Source organism: Aspergillus tanneri, assembly GCF_003426965.1.
Source record: "Aspergillus tanneri strain NIH1004 chromosome Unknown AapTan_4_pilon_pilon_pilon, whole genome shotgun sequence".
Lineage (NCBI taxonomy): Eukaryota > Fungi > Ascomycota > Eurotiomycetes > Eurotiales > Aspergillaceae > Aspergillus > Aspergillus tanneri.
The window spans coordinates 3958586-3976762 of NW_022984631.1; the positions used below are offsets into that span (position 1 = coordinate 3958586).

At 45.3% G+C, this 18177-nt stretch overlaps 5 protein-coding genes across 5 annotated transcripts; 2 read left to right on the forward strand and 3 right to left on the reverse strand.

Moving 5' to 3' along the window:
* Window positions 1-509: 509 nt before the first annotated feature.
* Window positions 510-938, reverse strand: ATNIH1004_006492 (uncharacterized protein; the record flags this gene model as incomplete). Its single annotated transcript, XM_033571120.1, has 2 exons — window positions 510-656; window positions 729-938. The coding sequence occupies 2 exons, from the start codon at window positions 936-938 to the stop codon at window positions 510-512; spliced, it is 357 nt and encodes a 118-aa protein (XP_033427152.1).
* Window positions 939-6282: 5344 nt separating this feature from the next.
* Window positions 6283-6936, reverse strand: ATNIH1004_006493 (uncharacterized protein; the record flags this gene model as incomplete). Its single annotated transcript, XM_033571121.1, has 1 exon — window positions 6283-6936. One exon carries the CDS (start codon window positions 6934-6936, stop codon window positions 6283-6285), a length of 654 nt encoding a protein of 217 aa, XP_033427153.1.
* Window positions 6937-8458: 1522 nt separating this feature from the next.
* ATNIH1004_006494 (uncharacterized protein) lies at window positions 8459-9119 on the reverse strand (the record flags this gene model as incomplete). The annotated part of the gene is made up of 2 exons (XM_033571122.1): window positions 8459-8946; window positions 9002-9119. 2 exons carry the CDS (start codon window positions 9117-9119, stop codon window positions 8459-8461), a joined length of 606 nt encoding a protein of 201 aa, XP_033427154.1.
* Window positions 9120-12160: 3041 nt separating this feature from the next.
* On the forward strand, window positions 12161-13645 carry ATNIH1004_006495 (putative phosphatidylglycerol specific phospholipase; the record flags this gene model as incomplete). Its single annotated transcript, XM_033571123.1, has 1 exon — window positions 12161-13645. The coding sequence occupies one exon, from the start codon at window positions 12161-12163 to the stop codon at window positions 13643-13645; it is 1485 nt and encodes a 494-aa protein (XP_033427155.1).
* Window positions 13646-15220: 1575 nt separating this feature from the next.
* On the forward strand, window positions 15221-15725 carry ATNIH1004_006496 (uncharacterized protein; the record flags this gene model as incomplete). The annotated part of the gene is made up of 3 exons (XM_033571124.1): window positions 15221-15274; window positions 15369-15483; window positions 15529-15725. The coding sequence occupies 3 exons, from the start codon at window positions 15221-15223 to the stop codon at window positions 15723-15725; spliced, it is 366 nt and encodes a 121-aa protein (XP_033427156.1).
* Window positions 15726-18177: the final 2452 nt, after the last annotated feature.

The following is an 18177-nucleotide window of genomic DNA, read 5'->3' on the forward strand; positions in this document are numbered from 1 at the left end:
CGCTGTCAGAAGAAGCCGAGAGTCTCCTTATACCTGGGACATGGTCAAACGATTGTGATAACCAGAATGAGAATTATGTGTGTGAGAGAAAGGGGCGGAACTCTCTTGTGACGGATCATCGACTTTCTACCCGCGGCGGCAGCATCAGTAGAATTTAGCCAACACGCATTTTTGCCTATTTTTTGGATGTGGAGGAAACTTGCTGGCATGTTCACCAGCTGTCGACTTTCAAGGCACTGTATATATTAGAATTTCTGATAGCTTCTCGAATACTATTGCTTATGAGTGTCTTTGTGTCTTATCTCTACACGTAGAACATGTTAAGAGCAGTACAATGCAAGGGTATGGTGCTATCCGCTATATTGTATCTCTATACTATAGAATATAGATCAAATATTTGATTTCCCTCCATATACTTGGTATTGTTGAAATACTATATTCTGGTGTTTGACTAGTCTCTTAGGCAAAAATGATCACGATTTGCCTCATGAGCTTTCATAATTTACCCACTATTCAGATCCATCATACTCAATAGCACCACCATATCCTCCACCACCGCTACCACCACCGTATCCTCCACCACCGCTGCCACCACCGTATCCACCGCCACCGCTAACGTATCCATCCGTCCACTCGCGTTTGACTGCATCCTTCGCCTAATAAGTAATTAGTAAATCAATATTTGATAGAGAGACAATAAAAAGAATATTTGTCAGCCTATAACTTACCACATTAGAATCAATGGCACCACCATATCCACCACCACCGCTACCACCGCCGTATCCACCACCACCGCTGCCACCACCGTATCCACCGCCACCGCTAACGTATCCATCCGTCCATTCACGCTTGGCTACATCCTTTGGCGCCGGATTCATACCGACTGGTATAGCCACAGCGAAACCAATGGAAAAGACGAGAACGGTTATGAGACGCATGGTTTAGATAGTGAGGAGTGTATGCGTTGTGCAAAGTAAAATTTAGGGAGAAGATAGTTAGGTTGAGTCAACAAAATTTTGCAGTGAGGTAGATCAAAGGGGAGATGAGATAACTTATCTGCTCAGGAGGAAGGAAATATATATATGTACCCTTCTTTCCAAATGCCTACGAACTCTGATTGGCACTACCAATACCATAGCTGGTTCCGTTAGTGATGGTAAAGTATGCACCTACCTGATAATAGGCTAAATGCATACTAGGCCCAATCATCTATTGATACACTATAGTACAAGTCTGGAGCAAAATACAAAGGTATTGTGCTATCAGCTGACGTATCTTCTCTCTATACTGTACTTTCTTACCTCTATAACCATATTGTAGTATAATCCAGTTATGCACAATCCATACGCCAGGGTTTCTGTATAGTACGCATTATGCCTCACCCCAGCCAGCCACTCTTTCATTCAGTAGGATTGGCTGGTAAGCTGAAGATCTCCCAGAAATAGATGCAAATCTCTCATGGCCCTCATACCAGCGCAGGGAATGCCTTGTATCCGATACGATTTCCAATATCGGATTGGCTCAAGGAGAATGCCTTGAGTGTGAAGTCCAATTTCTGAGTATAGTACTTTGTTCAATGCGTGTTATATGTGGCAACGCATGTAGGCTCCATCCACCTGCCCGATCAGGATATCTCGTATACATTATCTTCCACCAGTTAAAGTGTTTTCAACCTGCAGAATCTAGCACGGGGATCTTCACAGCTGATCAACGAGGTGGAATTGCCACGACTGTTAATCGCGCATTTTCTGACAATTCCCAGTGGTGTTCACTAATAATAATTTCCCTCTATAGTGGGGTAATGGATGGCGCCGGAGCTAATTTATGCACAAGTACAGCCAGCCAACCACAAAGAAAGCTTACGCTTCACTCTTATCGATCCTCCTAGTTTTCTACTCTGGATAGTATGGTAGTATAGGGATTATTCAACATGCAATAGAATTAAGATAGATGTAAATATTAGTTACCTAGCAAGTTTCTAATCAGTAATACGAACTCTGTATAGTAATGGAGCTTATAGGACGTAAATATCTATCATCATTCCGCGAAGGTTGAGTTTAAAGTATAGGCTGAAATCAACGGGGCAAGAAAATTGCAGGGTATGTGTACTGCTGTCGCAGTTGTCAGAATGCGTCATCATGATTACGATCTATACTGAGATTGCTAGCATCGTCCTAGTTAGGCACATCCACAGAAGTCTAAACCTCTCAATAATTTTGGGACGTCGAAGTTCAATGTTCTCCTAAGATTCAATCGCTGGTGCCTTCAGGTTGTGAAGGTCCATGGGCTGTCGTGCTGGCCAACAAAAGCCATGAAATTGACTTTGACTTGCATGAATAAATTAGACATCGTATTCTACTATAACACAATCTAACAGCTGAGGAACAAAATGAACAGCAGGTACTGCTAGCGTTGTATTCAAAAATATGCTTTCCAGAAATGTAGTTAATCCCTCACCTTGGTTTTGACGGAACTTCATAAGGAAGCTTTGCAAAAACACTGTATGGATCTGGTTGTAATAGATGTCGTCATCCAATCTGAGTTTTATGAATCTTTAGCACTAATATGTAGCCTACCAACTAGCGTAGATATAAACTTCGTAAAAGAAAGAGAGATATCGGCTGGACAAAATGTTGGGGAGGATTCAAACTCATGCGCTGCATATCCAAGTGTGAAATGGATGCATGCAGAGCGGGGTATCTGTAACATAGAGCCAAGAATACAATACTTCTACTTGGTTTTTTTAAACATACTGCCGTTTTTTTTTAAAAAAAAAAAAATTATCAAAAGAGGGTCGCGGTTAATCGTGGCGATGATAGACCCTGTAAATGTAAGCTTAAGCCCGCGCGGATCGGCCCAGAACTTACGACATAGGCAGATCAGACTGCTGAGAACACGGAATGATCGACATCGATGCAAAAGGAATGTTACACTGCCAATGTGCTAAACTCGGCTTGCGCGGATCGGAGAGGACCGAAATATTTTCTCTAGATGGCAATCTTTGCCATTCCTAAAAGCACCTGCCAGGCTGAGATCGTCCGCTTCCCCGCTGTTGATCTCCATGTGATCACAACAATCATGAGGCGTATCAGCTCATCGAAGAACCATGATCTGTTCTGATCATCGATTAGTCTTTGAGACAGACAACCCGTGGCGCTTACATTCAGGATAGGCATACCCTTCGTCCTGACTACGTAGCGGCCTGTTATAGAACTGTGGTCTTGACACATAACCCCTGTACGGGAGAAGCATTGCGATTGATACTGCTTACTCCCTTTCCCTGCCAATTTTTACACTATACAGAAGTATTAGCCTGTCATACTATATTCACCATTCCGATACAAGATCGTCAAATCCTCTAAGTTGCTATATTTACACCTGTTAACGAAACATAGATATTCATATTGTATTATTCTCAAACTCCACCTATTGACATATCCATCAAGGAGGAGGCCACATCCCCTCAATATGCCCTGGTTTTTTTTCGGCATTGGAAACTCTTCCACCACCATACCATTTTCCCATCTCGCACTAACATCTAATTTCTGATTCAAAGCAAAGAATGTATCCCAGTTCTTGCACGTATGGTACGTATTGAAGTTGGGATATGGAACGTCGTTGGGTTTCACCCAGTTATACGTCACTAATGATAGATCGCCATGACACATCAAGGTTTGGCGTAGGATGTCAATGCAATGATCTTTTTCATGTTTGCTTCCTGTTAGATTACATATGCTAAGTGAGAAGAATGGGCAGATACTTACCTAGATGATATGTAATTTCATGCTCTGTATAGTAGATGAATTTAGGCTCACGGTCATTGTAGTACTCTCGATAAATTCCTTTTCGCAAAAGATCCTATAAAAAAAAAGAAAGAAAGAACAGCCGGTTAGCTACCTCTTCAAATATAAATACTTGATCCTTACCACACAGTGAATTTGGTGCAGAACGTCAAATGTAGCCATATACAGCCCCTCCTGTCCTGGCCCATCTAGTTGTACTGCCGTGTCATGATTAGGGTTCAATTTCTCCATTTGTTCCCGAGTGATCCCCATAGCGCCTCCTGTGGAAGGGAATCCTCGATCAGATCAGATGGTCCTGCGCTATTCACAGTGAACTTCCTGGATTCTGGGTTTCTCACTAGTAATGGCATGCCAATTTGCATCCACCTCAGGTCCTATTCCTGTAAAAGCTGGTGAATGCGAACTGTTCAACTGTTGTGGCTCATATTTTATTCCGGCTTCGAAATCTGGCACTATTTTTTTTTATCAGTTTTCGGAGTCCCATTTTTTTGTTTTTTGGTAATAAGGAAATCAAATACATACACCACTCATGATGATTGATCAGTCGTCCACATTCTTTCTGTCTGTCTTCGAGAGGTTTCTTGAGCCAGATATTACACCCGCCTACAATGACGTTGACAATAAGGAAAATGATGTTCAGTATCAGGAACCAGGGATTTCGAAAAAAGAAGCGCCGAGTCCGAGCCCGAGTCCCATTGGAATGCCCATCAACATGCTTCATAAATGAATCATTATCACATGGGTCCTCGCATTCAATGCTGCTTCCTCTATCATTTTCTTGATACTCAGAGATTTGTTTATACTTTGTGTGCTCCATTTTGGATGGCGTGATAGTAGAGCTTTGAATTTCGGGGGAATGAGATACTAGAACGTCTACCGCGATTATTAGAAATATTTAAGGGTCCCTCTACCGCTCGCTTTCATGAGATGATCTGCTATGACTACGGTGCGAATCAGGTATATGATCTACCAATACAGTCTTGGTAACGAATCTAACCATCATTTCTCTTCCTGTGCATCAGTCAAAGGAACTAACTCACTTGGAAACGATCATCAATTCAAACAGCAGATGATGTAATCACCTTACAGCATGTCTAATCAGGCCCCTTTGCTTTTTTTTTTTTTTCCCCGGAGAGTGGCTGGCTGTGCGAGACTTCCAAAGGGAAGGGCACATCCAGCTCGTCCAGGAATACTTGGGTTGAAAAACGATTGAAATTTTCAATACACGGGTAGAATGGTTCAAAAAATAGAAACTGCTGATATTTTTAATTGATGGTAATACGTAGCTGTTTCTAAATACAGTGGCTCTCCTCATTTTGTCGGTGGGAACGAAAATGTGTATTTTCGACAGAATATCCTGCTCTTGCGGATCTACCAGATCATAAGTTGACTGCCACAAGTCCTGTGGAGGGAGATCCTCCATCCGGGTTTTTACAGTGATGGCTGACTCCCTAATGCTGGTACAGAAGAAGTAATTGTGCACTCAGTTTGAGTTCCCCATAAGACATATCTTTCCTTGTCAGGTTTGATCATCCCGATGTGTTGGCTCAGCTGAGTGGCAGTATCACGGACCTGATCTTGCTATATAGTATGCTGAGCTCGATGACCCGGTGGTCATCGATTTGCGCCTTTTTGGCTGTGGCGTAGTAGTAAAGATCATCATCGCCACGCAGCCGGGGGCTAGCTCACAAGCAGGTCCCTGGTCACTAATTTTTATCTACCAAAATTTGCCTTCTTTTCTACACTTTTGAAGTCCTTTTGGCCTTTATGTAGTCCACTAAATATAAGCCTTTCTCTCTCTAAAATTAGGTGGCTATGTATCTGTCTAAACAACCTATTTCATGTCTTAATGCCATTCCTTAATATCTTGAAATAGTGGAAATAAGCCTGCAGTGGTCGTAATTTTCGGGTCAATCGAACGCCCACCTTTTATGTTACCCCATTGAATTCGTGTACTGAAGAGGATGAGGACACGACACCTTAGGCATTGATTTCCCAATATGGAAAGTGCCTAGTTTAACAGTCAAAGTCATTCTAAGAACTTGGTTTTTAAAAATAACGCCAACAAGCTTACAATAATTTGCCCAGCTGACGGTTTGATATTTCCGAATTTGGTGTCCTAAAGCCAATTGCTACAAGTATTTCATGTATAATGTCAACTTCCGGTAATAAAAGATGCTAAGACAGCAATGTGGCTTTCAGTCCACAAGATCTCTATAATTCTATCTCACATAATCTATCGACCAGAGTACCTGATATCCGTTGCCGTTTCTGAGTCCTACACTGTGAGCCCTGGTCCTCTCAGCACCAATTGCAATGGTTCTCGCACTGGATGTTCTTATCCGTAGTGTGCTTTAATTTGTAATTATGTTACTTTAATTTCATCACATAGTGTGATGTGATAGTGTTTTCTGCCGGGATACACACTCACATCCTGTACGCCGTAAACCATAGACTGATTTATGAAAAGATACCTCAGCTAGTCAGCTCTTCCTCCGGATGGAAGTCCATGCCTAGATGGGCTGTAACAGGGGCTCAACACTCTTATGATCCAGCTCAGAGTCATAACCACAAAATACACCGACATGGGCAGCTGCTGAATCACTTGAGGCCATTCGCCTCTGCCAACTTCGCACTCCACAAATGAACACGCATTCGTCGTTGTGACGATTTTCATCATGGTATCAAAGATGGTCACCAATTTGTATTCCGGGCAATATCCCACATACTTACCGAACACAATGCGCGCATCCTTTTCTTTGGATGGCACTTTGACCGAAACCTTGTCCACGGCGATCGTCTTACACAGAGCGCCGGTTTCTTCACCGATATGCGTCCAACGGCGGTAGGTCACCGTATGGAAGAAGTCCTGGGCAGAGGCTTCCTGTTCGATAAGGTGCTTGATTTCGTCGAAGTACATGGCCGGGTGGACCACGTTTTGAAGCCCTGACGCGTTTACTATGTACGTGGTTTTGGGATACATAACGAAGTAAATTATAAGTGACCCTGGTATGAAAGTCAGGAGAAGCGTCACCTTCCGCTTGCCCTCGATAATCCGCAATAAATCACTTTTCACCAAGTCCTGATATGCCGTGAACATTCCCTCGGTTTTGACTAGACCGAGATAAGCCATATGAGAAATATCACGACAAGTGGGAAGCCTATCAAAGCTCCAAGTGGATAATCACGATAATTCTGGGCAGTAAGCGCATTTGTTATCCCACCGAGTCAAACTGAGTGGTGTGAATGCTTGTCGCACAATCTGCCACTGTTCAACAATATCCTCCAACATGGCTTCTGCAAGAGCTAGGAGATGAATGTAATTTGTCGGAGAGGTTCAAGGTGTCTATATTGGCTAGCAGCTAATTAAAGCGAATATAACTAGGATGTCGAATATTGTACCCCTTTATGCACGCGATAGGCGCTGTCCTTTGTTGTAAACACCCATCTCAACTTGGCCCCTGAACAAGCTCTTTCTTTTGGTTCCTTGCAATTCAAGTTTCAGTGAGCAGCCTGCCATATTGGGAGTCCTAATTCAGCCTGACCTCTACGCATGTCAGCTTCAGGACCTCGACCGATAGGGAACTTCTGGTGGATTCGTTGGGACAGAGCCATACAGATTTGGCAGTGGACAGTGTAACGCGTGGATGTAACATCTTATGGGGCGAAGGAAAATAATCGTTGCATTCAAGCTCGTACAGTCTACTTCAAATAGTGACGCCTCTGTTTTACTTCTTTTTTCTTCTTACGCCAACATGTCGTTGACCCGACGAATTAAGCCCTGCACAGTCTGCATACCCCTCTCTTCACCCTGCGAAGTGGTTGTGCACCTTTATTCTCCATCATTGTTTTCAACAAAGCCTAGAACATAGAGTAGGAGAGAATTCCCACAAGCGCCTTCTGAACCGAATCTAACATGTAGGTGCTCACTTGAATTAATAATTTTACCTGCAGGCTACGGTGGTTTTGGAGAAAGAATCAATTGATATTTTAAGCAAGCAGGTATAGTAGCTCAGAATGACCAGGGTTGAAGAGACACCAGGCTTCTGTGCTTCTACAAATGGTGATGAATTTGTCGCAGTCGACCGAGATGGCCCTTGAGATGTTGGAATTGGGAGTTGATTTGACCCACCGAGGAATACTCAGAATAATGACCAGCGCTCTGCACCACGGTCTTCTGGAGTTATGTTTCTTGATCGCCCGTTGGCTGCGAATGAGCATATGATGCTGCCGCTGTTGCTGCTGCCACCGCCGCCACTTATGATGACAATATCGGCACGCGAGCCAGTTAGCTAAAGAGCTCTATAATGTCAATAAAAACCTCTTGGGTCCATATAGCATCCGTGCCACTGCATTATCTTCCATAATGGAACTGTCTAGAGTTTTGAATAAGTAGCCCGCGGCTGTTATATCCGACTGTATGAAAAGAAATGAGCTGGCAGTCTTGCAGGTAATAACATAGTCCAGGACCTTCATAAGACTCGCGCTCAGCTAAGATAATTTTAGATGCATGCATCCTTTACCTCGGTAGGAGATGGAGTGGACCCAGACCAAGACCTGGGCTGGAACCAGTTCGGGGGAATAAGATAGCGGGACAATCGTCCCCGGGGACTGGTTCCGATATTATCGAGGTCTGGGGAGGGACAAACACTTCTTCATGCGATTCGATTAGTGCTTCTCGAAGCCGAGGGAAGGTTGCCATTTAGAGCAGCTGCAGGATCTATAGCAACTCTTGTCCTGCGAAGCTGGTTCAGCGGCTGCATACCTTTTGATTCTTGATCATTCCGCCGACCACTGCGAGTAGAAGGGAGATGCGATGATGGACTGGTTTCGAGATTATATGTGGTGGACGATGGGGAAAGGAACAGATGTTTCTGTAGAATGACAGGTATACTAGGCACTCGCTCTCTATCGGCATATGATGTTGTTGGGAGGGCCAATGCCGATCCGTCAAAATCTAGCTCCTGTGCTGCGTCGAACGAGACCATATCCAACCACGGAGCTGGTGATAGATGTATTCTGTGATTTTTATTGCTAGGATAGGACTGCTGGTGGGAGGACTGGGGCATGATGGCTTGATTATGGTGCTGGTGTCCCGACTGCTCGCTTTGCGCAAAAGTGCTTACGGCGTTATGGGAGCTTACTACGCACAGGACACAGTCAGTGAAGAGCAAGCCAGCAGATACATGGCAACGTACCTCTATTACGTGGAGAAATACGATGCACGTTGTCTTGACCCGCCGCCCCCTTCTTAGCTCTTCCAGTGTCAGCAGGCCCTTGTGCATCGTTGGACTGGTTACTCGCCGAGGCTGTCATGTCCCTATTGCAGCGAAGTTTACGGCTTCGACATCGATCGCAGTCATAACGGCAAGACAAGCTGGCTGTCGATAGTCGCGGGGCTTGTTCCGGTTGGATGGAAGGTTGAAGGTTCTCTATGACTTCAGGCGTCGGGATATATGTAACATGTATGATGTAAAAAGGGACAGCTCGGGCGACTCAAGCAGTTCAAACACAGGTGTTCCCCTCAGTGAGATAGATGATGGTGAGATAAGTATATCGACTATCATCCCTATCATCTGGAGAGTTGGATTGTTGCTAACTACAGGGTTCTTTATGTTTCTGACTGCATCTGGTATCGACGTCAGATGCTTTGCACCGGAGTTGTTCTTGACAAGCAGCTGGATCACTTCTATACTTGTTGCTGAAGATCGACAAACGTAATAAAAGGAAACTGGTAATTAATATGCATTCTTTCAATTGACGGGCCGATTATATCGTCTTTAAACTAGGCACGAGATTAAAGCGTCGATAGTCTTGGTTTCTCGTTCCAATCCAAAAACCTTGATTGGTCAATGGAGAATTCCCCCGGGTTTAGTATAAATATAGTTGGGAGTCTGCTTTGGATTGCATGGGATTTTATAAAATACGCAGTTCTAAGGACGTAGTTTCTGCAGATTTTATTAAATCTAACTAATAAAGGAGGCAGGGATGCTTCTAATTCCATGGCCTGTATAGGTAATATTTTAAAAGCCCCTAGGATCTTTTTTAAGGAAGTATTTTGCAGTTTCTGGTAGTGGTTTACTAGATACTGTTAGCCTTTCCACTATAAAGAAACTTTATAGTCTGTAATAGACAAAACACATGCTATATAAAGTTATCTTATGGCTTGGAAGCTTAGCCCCTTTTGGAATATGGTCATACGTGGCCGAGGTCACGCCTTCCTGTTTAGTATTGCTTCCATATTCGGCTACGACCTGGCCGTCACTCAGGCATTAGGTATCGAGTCAGTCAAGTACGCATCGCGTTTACCCTCGCCACGTTCGAGATGAATGCGGGGGCATGTCTCGACTCTATATCGAACACTCATCAACTGGATGACATTTTTGTTTGTTTTCTGTCCCATTTTCTCTTTCTGTTTCTCTTTCTTTTCCTCTGCTGTTTCTCTGGCTATGATGATCTATTCAAATTTACCAGGATGCTCTCCAACTCGTACTCACGAATCACCGTCTGCACGTTGAGAAGTATGCAAAATGGGTGAAAAGGCAACCGATATCCCGACGCGAACCTCTGGTAAGAGGGTGGACGAGAATGAGTCGCTCAAAGAGCAATCTAGAGCTATAAACGACTACCCACAAGTCACAAAGACCTACAGGCACAAGGTTCTAAGTTTCGACAGAGTCTGATCGATGCCTACGGATCTCGCTATCCTACCGAGGATTGACTTTGGTGTCTTGTGCCTGGACAATGATAGATAGAAAAAGGTACGAAGGCGCCCATTTATTTCCCTATGTACTTGGACGCTATATTAAGGGTGCTACATTTGGGAGGCGCAAGGAGCCTGAATTGTTTTCACCTTAAAATAGAATTTTGATCTCCACCAATATTGAGGCAATTCTAACGTTGAGTCCATATCATCCGAAGATACTGAGAGTTCTAAAGACCTAAAGAGGCTTGCTCCGCGATATTTCCGTCCTTAGCGTACCTTAGCCCCAGCTATTTGCTTTATTTCCATATCGAGGATTCTTCTGTATAAATGGCGTTTAGCAACAACCTAGGCTTCTATCAGGCCAACAATCTAGCTCGTCAGTCTTGTGAGAAGTTACAATTAACAAAGTTATATGCAAATTGGTGGTTTGTGAAAGCCTTGTACAAGGTGCTATTGAATGTAGTTCATTGGGCAATCAATGGGGCTTGGCAAGCCACTCACGATATCCAGAAGGAATGCTTAATTCGGATTGGTTATGCTTCCTCTTCGAAATAGAGAGTACTGCATCAGTAATACGGGCTAACAATGTGCATGAGGTAGGGGATCGAATCGCAGCGCATCGTATCCGGCATTCTTAGTAAAAAATGTCCATACTGCAACATCAGTCCAGGCGATAGCGTCATCTGATTATGATATATTAATTCCTTAATTAAATAGCATGAGTTCGCCCTATTTATTAGCCCTATGCTAATATATAAAGGTGTGTAGAGTGCAGTGAGGGGTAAGTCTGATGATTCAACTTCTGCCATGTTCCTGTCATATGCTGCCCTATGCACTTCGATTCTTCAACTAAGTTAGAGATCGCCTGACAGCGCAGGCAGTCACCTTAGGAAGAATATGAACACTTAACTAAGGCAACACATGCAACCTCGACAGTCACTATGAGGAGGTTGAGGTAGTTGCTGCCCGAACCCTAGCCATTATACCTGGTAAATTTGTTGGCTCGAGATGGCATGACACTTAACCTCCTCTGCCGATTAACCCCGTACAGAGCTACGAAACATCCCGATATGTTCCATATTTACCCCATGCTAGCTACCCCGAGGACAGCCAATAGCCAATACTGAGGGCGACATGCTCTCCAGGTGCACTCCAGAGAGGCTGTCTGAATTTATTGAACTTTCCATTTGTGGAGCCGTGCCTGCAGACAACGACTGGGATTGTCAAGGATACGATTCAGATTCCTAATATTGTGCCTCTAAGGCTTCGAATCACAATGCAGAGCACAACCTCATGCTGCAGGTTGATTGTTAAGAACTTAAAAAACGGCCAATCGAGGTGATGGACTCTGCAGATCGTCCTCAGCAGGCCTATAGAACGGCTCCACCTTCCAAACGTTGCCCCTTTTTGGGACTGGCCGAGAGGGGTTGCCGAGATGCCGATCCCGTGCCTCCAATGAGAACTGCCTGGGCAGGCATGCGGGCAGGTCACTGGACGCCAAGGCCGCCTGGACGAGCCCCACCGAGATACCCACTGCATCTCTGCCTTACCGCTTCAGGGTCAAGGACTACGATCATCACAAAAACACTTCCCCTCCATTTACCATACTGCATCTGCTATCGTAGCACTTCTCTGCACTTCTTTGTTCATCATGCAATGGGAACAATCTGTAGGCACACGTGGGACAGAGGATCCGGAGAAATGGCCGATTCTCAAGCGTGAAACAGATGATCTGATCACTCGCCCGGCGGTGGGAGATATAAATACAGCCTCTGCCGGGAAACGCAAACAACTTTCTCGGACCCAAGCCTTTCTCGTTACGCTGTTGCTCCTCGCCATGAGCATTCTCTCCCTGGTCACTTTCTTCTCCCTGGGCGTGGCCGGCCTACCGCACGGCCCAGCCGCCCAATCCAGTGGCAGTCCCATCAAGAATGTTGTTGTTCTAGTCCAAGAGAACCTCTCCTTCGACACATTCGCTGGTGGTCTCACCTACAACCCGGATATCGACGGTCTCGTCAATACCAAATACTGTAACCCGGCCAACGTCTCCGATGTCAACTCGCCCAAGGTCTGCGCCGAACCCATCGCTAAAAACGTCGCCCCTGATGACCCCGACCACAGCATTAGCGGTGGAAATCAGCAGGTCTACAGCACCTACCACCCCACCAACAAGAACGATGTTCCCTCCATGCAGGGCTTCGTCACCGAGCAGATCATCTCGTACGGCCTCGACGGAGATCTTGAGCGCGCCGCTGAAGTCATCAACTACTACACGCCAGAGCATGTCCCCGTGTTCAACGCCATGGCGGAGAACTTTGTGCTCTTTGACCGCTGGTTCGCCTCCGTCCCGGGACCCACGAACCCAAACCGTGCCTACCTTACCTCGGGCACCTCGCATGGCCACGGCACTAACGACAACGACTTCCTGACCTCCTCCCTCCCCCAAGTCTCCATCTTCGAGCAGCTCTCGAACGCCAACATCAGCTGGATCAACTACTCCAATACCACGGATTTCCTCCCAGACGCCCAGTTCTACCAATGGACGGCTAAGTCCGGCAAGGCCGACACAAACGTGAAGCCCCTCAACCAATTCTTCAAGGACGCCCAGTCCGGCTCGCTCCCGCGCTTCACCTGGATCAACCCCGAGTGTTGCTCGTACATGTCCTTCCACCCACCCTCCCCCATCAACATGGGTGAGGGTTTCATCAAGAGCATCTACGAAGCCGTGCGTTCCTCCCCACAATGGCATGAGACCCTCTTCATCTTGACCTTCGACGAGCACGGCGGTTTCGCCGACCACGTTTCCCCACCGGAGAACGTCCCCGCCGGTGATGACCTTACCTACACCGAGAAGGCCAAGGACGGTAAATCCATCACCTTCGGGTTCGATCGCTTGGGAATCCGTGTCCCCACCGTTCTCATCTCCCCCTGGGTCGGAAAGGGTATCGTACAGAATAGCCCCTCCGACCAGTCGGGTGAATACACCCATACTTCCATCCTCAAGTTCGTTGCCGACCTCTGGGATCTTGATATCTTAACCCCTCGCGTCGCTTGGTCCCCTAACTTTAATCATCTCATCACAAATACCTTCCGTGATGATACGCCGGAAAAGTTGCCTTCGCCGGCGGATTTCTAGTCATTACTTGAAGTAGATATGATATGCTTGCATGCGTTACGAATTCATGATTTTATTCTCTTTTCTATAGTAGTACTGTGATACTTCGCTTCCGTAATTGAGGATTAAACTATTTTCGATTGAATGGCTAAAGGCAAATCGTTGAGATATTGGAGGTGCGTACGAAGATGCGTGGTCAATGTCCTGAACGTGTGTCAGGTGTGGAAGAAAAAAAGCAAAGAGAGAGGGGCAAAAAAAAAAAAAAAAAAAAAAGAGGATGAAGTGGGAGGATCCTTCCTAATTCAGTTCCGTCCATGCAAGGGAATTTCTGTCTAAGACAGTATTTCCTCCTCGGACCACAACAGTACATGAGACTATTGCTGTAGTATCGATTCGTACTGACATTTAAAAAAAAATCTAAATCTCTTCTTCCTTCCTATTGTCGACCATGACCTCGACCGCTGAGTAATTGCCGAGTTCCTCATGCTCGCCCGGTCGATATCGTATGAATTAGACTCGTATGTCCCTCCAGACCGCTCATCACTGGAGAAAGAATCCGCCGCTCCAGATCCTCATCGATGATAGTTCGCTACGACCTCGTTCTCCACCTCCTCATTCACGATAGTCCCTGTATGAAGAGACTTCTCCGCTATCTTGCGCACGAACTGGTCCAATTCCGCAGAATATTTGCATGTATATAAAACGAACAGAAAGGGGAGACAAGCTGCGGACAGAATAGTAGGGACACACGATACCCAGTGGATGCCGAGGTTACGATACATCTACGTTGTGAACAAGGCGAATCCCGTGCCGAAAGAGGACGGAATTCTCGAGTTCGCAGCCAATACGCTTGCAGCATAGATCATACAAGCATCGGTTACGTACACCTATGCCAAGGAAAACAAGCACCATGCCGAATCCGAACGGCGCAGACGCATTAACCCTGACGATCCAGTGCAAGAATTGCATGATATCCTGTTGATGTGGATTGTGGTGATAATTAGGATATCCAGACCTTATCAATTAAGATGTTGTACATCAGGTGGGGCTAGTCAGGGGTGAGTTGACGTACTCTTGACGTTTCTTGGTGATCTCTCGAGTTTATTTCTGGGCTTTGTGGAAGCAACTGGAACTGACTATCTTTTAGAGATTTACATCGAGTTTCCTACAAGCAGGAGTCTCCACTCATCATGACTGGCAGTGATGAACACATGGCCGCATATAACAGTAACATGTGGTCTCACGTGGACTGCCAGCCAACTGGAAATTTGAGACTCCTTAAAAATCGGCTTTGCCTCTTCTCAGTACAGTTGGGTATCCTCTATCCAGGCACTGAATATAGCGTACCGAGTCATCAATCATCATATGAGACGCGTAATATGATGGCAACAAGTGGAAAGCGTTGGTCTACCCCTCTATTCATCCCCATCTGGGTGTCCATCTTCGTAATCTAGGAAGCTGGGCATAGCCTGGATCACTGACTGAATCTCCTTAGATCGTTTTGAGATATTCTACGGGCTTTAAATCAATATGCCATTATTCTTCATCTTATGTCACCATTACCAGGCGATGTATTCATGGCCATAAAAGCGTGTTATGTCCCATCTACGCTTACTTCTCATCCCCTACCTTGATGTCGATCGGAATAAGGTACTAGACCAAAGGTGTGGCATCGAACCTGATGCAGCTGAAATATAACCTAAGCCTGACAATGTCTAGAGGTTAACTGACTTGAAACTTGCAGTATGTGGAGTTGACCCATGCCTCAGAAAAGGAAAGCTACTCCAGATATTCCGACTGCGAACAATCAGACAGGTATGAGAATGACCCAGGCCCAGATCAAAGCTATGTTCTCCAGGGTGCGTAGTCGCCTGTGCAATCCTCGACGCTCGTTGACACTTTAGGTTCTACCTCACAGAGTGAGAGTGGTGAGAATAATACAGAATCTGATAAGGATGACAATGCGAGTCGGAAGCCTGCAATTCAGGGCCCCAAAAAGGCCTTCACAGAGGTGCCCATGAAACGAGTCAAAGTTTCAAGATGTTGGCTACCCGGCGTCTGGCGAATGATCGATTTGCTTTCGGCTGTTTGCGAGTTCTGATCTCTGGTAGGTCAACATCCCATGCTAACCGGATGTGCTAAACTCCCCCGGATTGGAAGCTTGATGTTGATTTGACAAAGGCAAAATATGATGAAATCGCACATAATATTGGCCTCTGGTCAAGAGGATCAAGACATTGACCTCGCTGCAACAACCGATGCTGGGTTGCTGGCGGGCATCGTTCGAAGAGCACTGAACGGCATACAAGATGCACTATACTCATCTGTGCCGATGCCCACTTGTCTTGCGCTGGTATAATAATTCCTTTCGGGCTTTGGCTTGCAATCACAGAAGCAGCTTACCTACCTTCCCAAGTATTTAAGGCGAGTCGCAGCACTTTTTCGCGGAACGCTGGAGTTCATACCGAAAGATCCAGCATCAGATCCAGGAGCGTCAGCCCGAACAGTGGTTCGGTACGTTCTGGATGGATACATCATAATTGTATGCGTCAATATTCCATCATCCTGTGACAGCGACGGATACAAAATGGAAGGAAAGATTGGTCAGTCCAGGCTATTACGGAGTCGATTTATATAAAACCCCTCTGTTCTTCTTTCCGTCCATTTTACCCGTCCACACCATATAGTCTTAACTCTACTGTCTTCCAAAAGTGTGTTATCACTGCAACTCAAACGCTAGGTATTATCAGCCAATCCATGGTATCCTAGGATACGGCCCCTACTTCCGTATCTTCAAATTCACAAATGATGCTAAACAACCTAAATTCTGCTTTGGCCGATTCCCATGACGAGGCACAGTACTCCGCTCGCATATCTTTATTCCTAGCGAGGATATAGGAATCCCTGGAAACTTGCAAAAATATGCATCGTGCCTGCGGTACTGTTTACAGCCCCTTTATGTATTCCTATCAGGCTGCCGTTGTTGCATGTAACAACTGATATTATGCAAAAGCCGCGAGAGCTAAGTTGGACTACAGCCTACAGTGGGAAGCAGCTTCCGCCTCGACCGAGCGACCCATCGACTCGAGTTGCACCTCTCTTACGATAAGTCGTTCCAGAATTCGATCAGGGGGTATAAGAGAATTTGATGAAAAGGTCAGTGTGCATGGTATATGAAGCTCATGCCCATGTTAGCTGCTGTCGGTAGAATTGACGCATTGCCATTGGCGAAATTGGGCCCGGTGTCGACCACTCAAGTTTGGCGAGATTTCTACAGGTGTAGAAGGTTCCGACTAAATTAAAATGGTTGTTAAAGTCCTTGGTAGCAAATATAACTTTGATACAATGGGCAGAATGATGAAAGTTTTGTTATTTAGAATGGACTTTAATTAATTTATTGGATGACACGAATCGAATCTTATTGAACTTGTATTTGACAAGGCAAAAGGTAAACTATCAAAGGTGGTTGATCTCTCATAAGACAATGGAAGCGGTCATCTTACACATGTACTGTCAAATAAAGGGGAAAAGATGAGAACAAGATGAAGGAAAAAAAGAAGAGAGGTGGAAAAAGAGTATAAAAGAGATAGCCACACCCTGTTTCCAGGAGGATACTGAATGGCGCTGCTACTATGACATGCTGTTGACGCGCCACAGTTCTTAGAAGCTGCTTATCAATTGTTGATTACAAAGTTTTGTCTCCCGGATCATATAAATCCCCCATATCTTCAACTTTTTGCCAGGTGAATATTCGACCAGAGGCACTGAAACAAATCAAAGGGACTAAATATTACACAAAAGAAGAACTTTATCCATGTTCGCAATTCATCCCTAATTAGTCTTCCCCTCAGGAATAGGCATGCAGCATCCCCAACAACCCTACAAAAGTTACTACCATCCCTCCATCATCTCCAAGGATATTCATTCACTTACCGGCTGGCCCGAGGCAATCTATACCACTCGTCAATACAACATCTAATGAAGCACTAGCTAGAGAACTTACCTGTCCAGAAGAACACTCCGGTTTCTCTTCTCTGCACATGTCAATGCAGATGTCCTGGCTCTGGACGGTAATCGCCAGGAAAAGCACGGAGAAGATAAGTACTCGGAGCATGGTGACAACTTGAGGATTTGATTGAATTGACTGGATTGACTGAATCGATTGATTTGATTTCTGAGAGATCAAACTGGGAGGGGAAGTCCATTTATACGACTGTAGGTACATACCTGGACCGGATATCATCGGGAGGGGAACGTCCATTCCATCCCATCCCTGGCAGGGATCAAAATGTAAGGTCTTGCTTGGCTGCGTTCATGGTTTCATCATTATATAACAGTATGCATATGGTGTGATAATGCTGGTATGGGCGGGTTGAACCCTAATCCATCAGGTGATTGTTTCCTGGGATTGTTATCCGCCTACATTGCTATTTGGAGTTCGTGGGAGTGAAATACTGGAAATGGATCCATTCATTTCTGTACAAAGTACAGAGAGTACAGAGAATGGATACTTGCTTGTCTGTGGCATGCGTTGGATGGAGTTCGAGCTATTA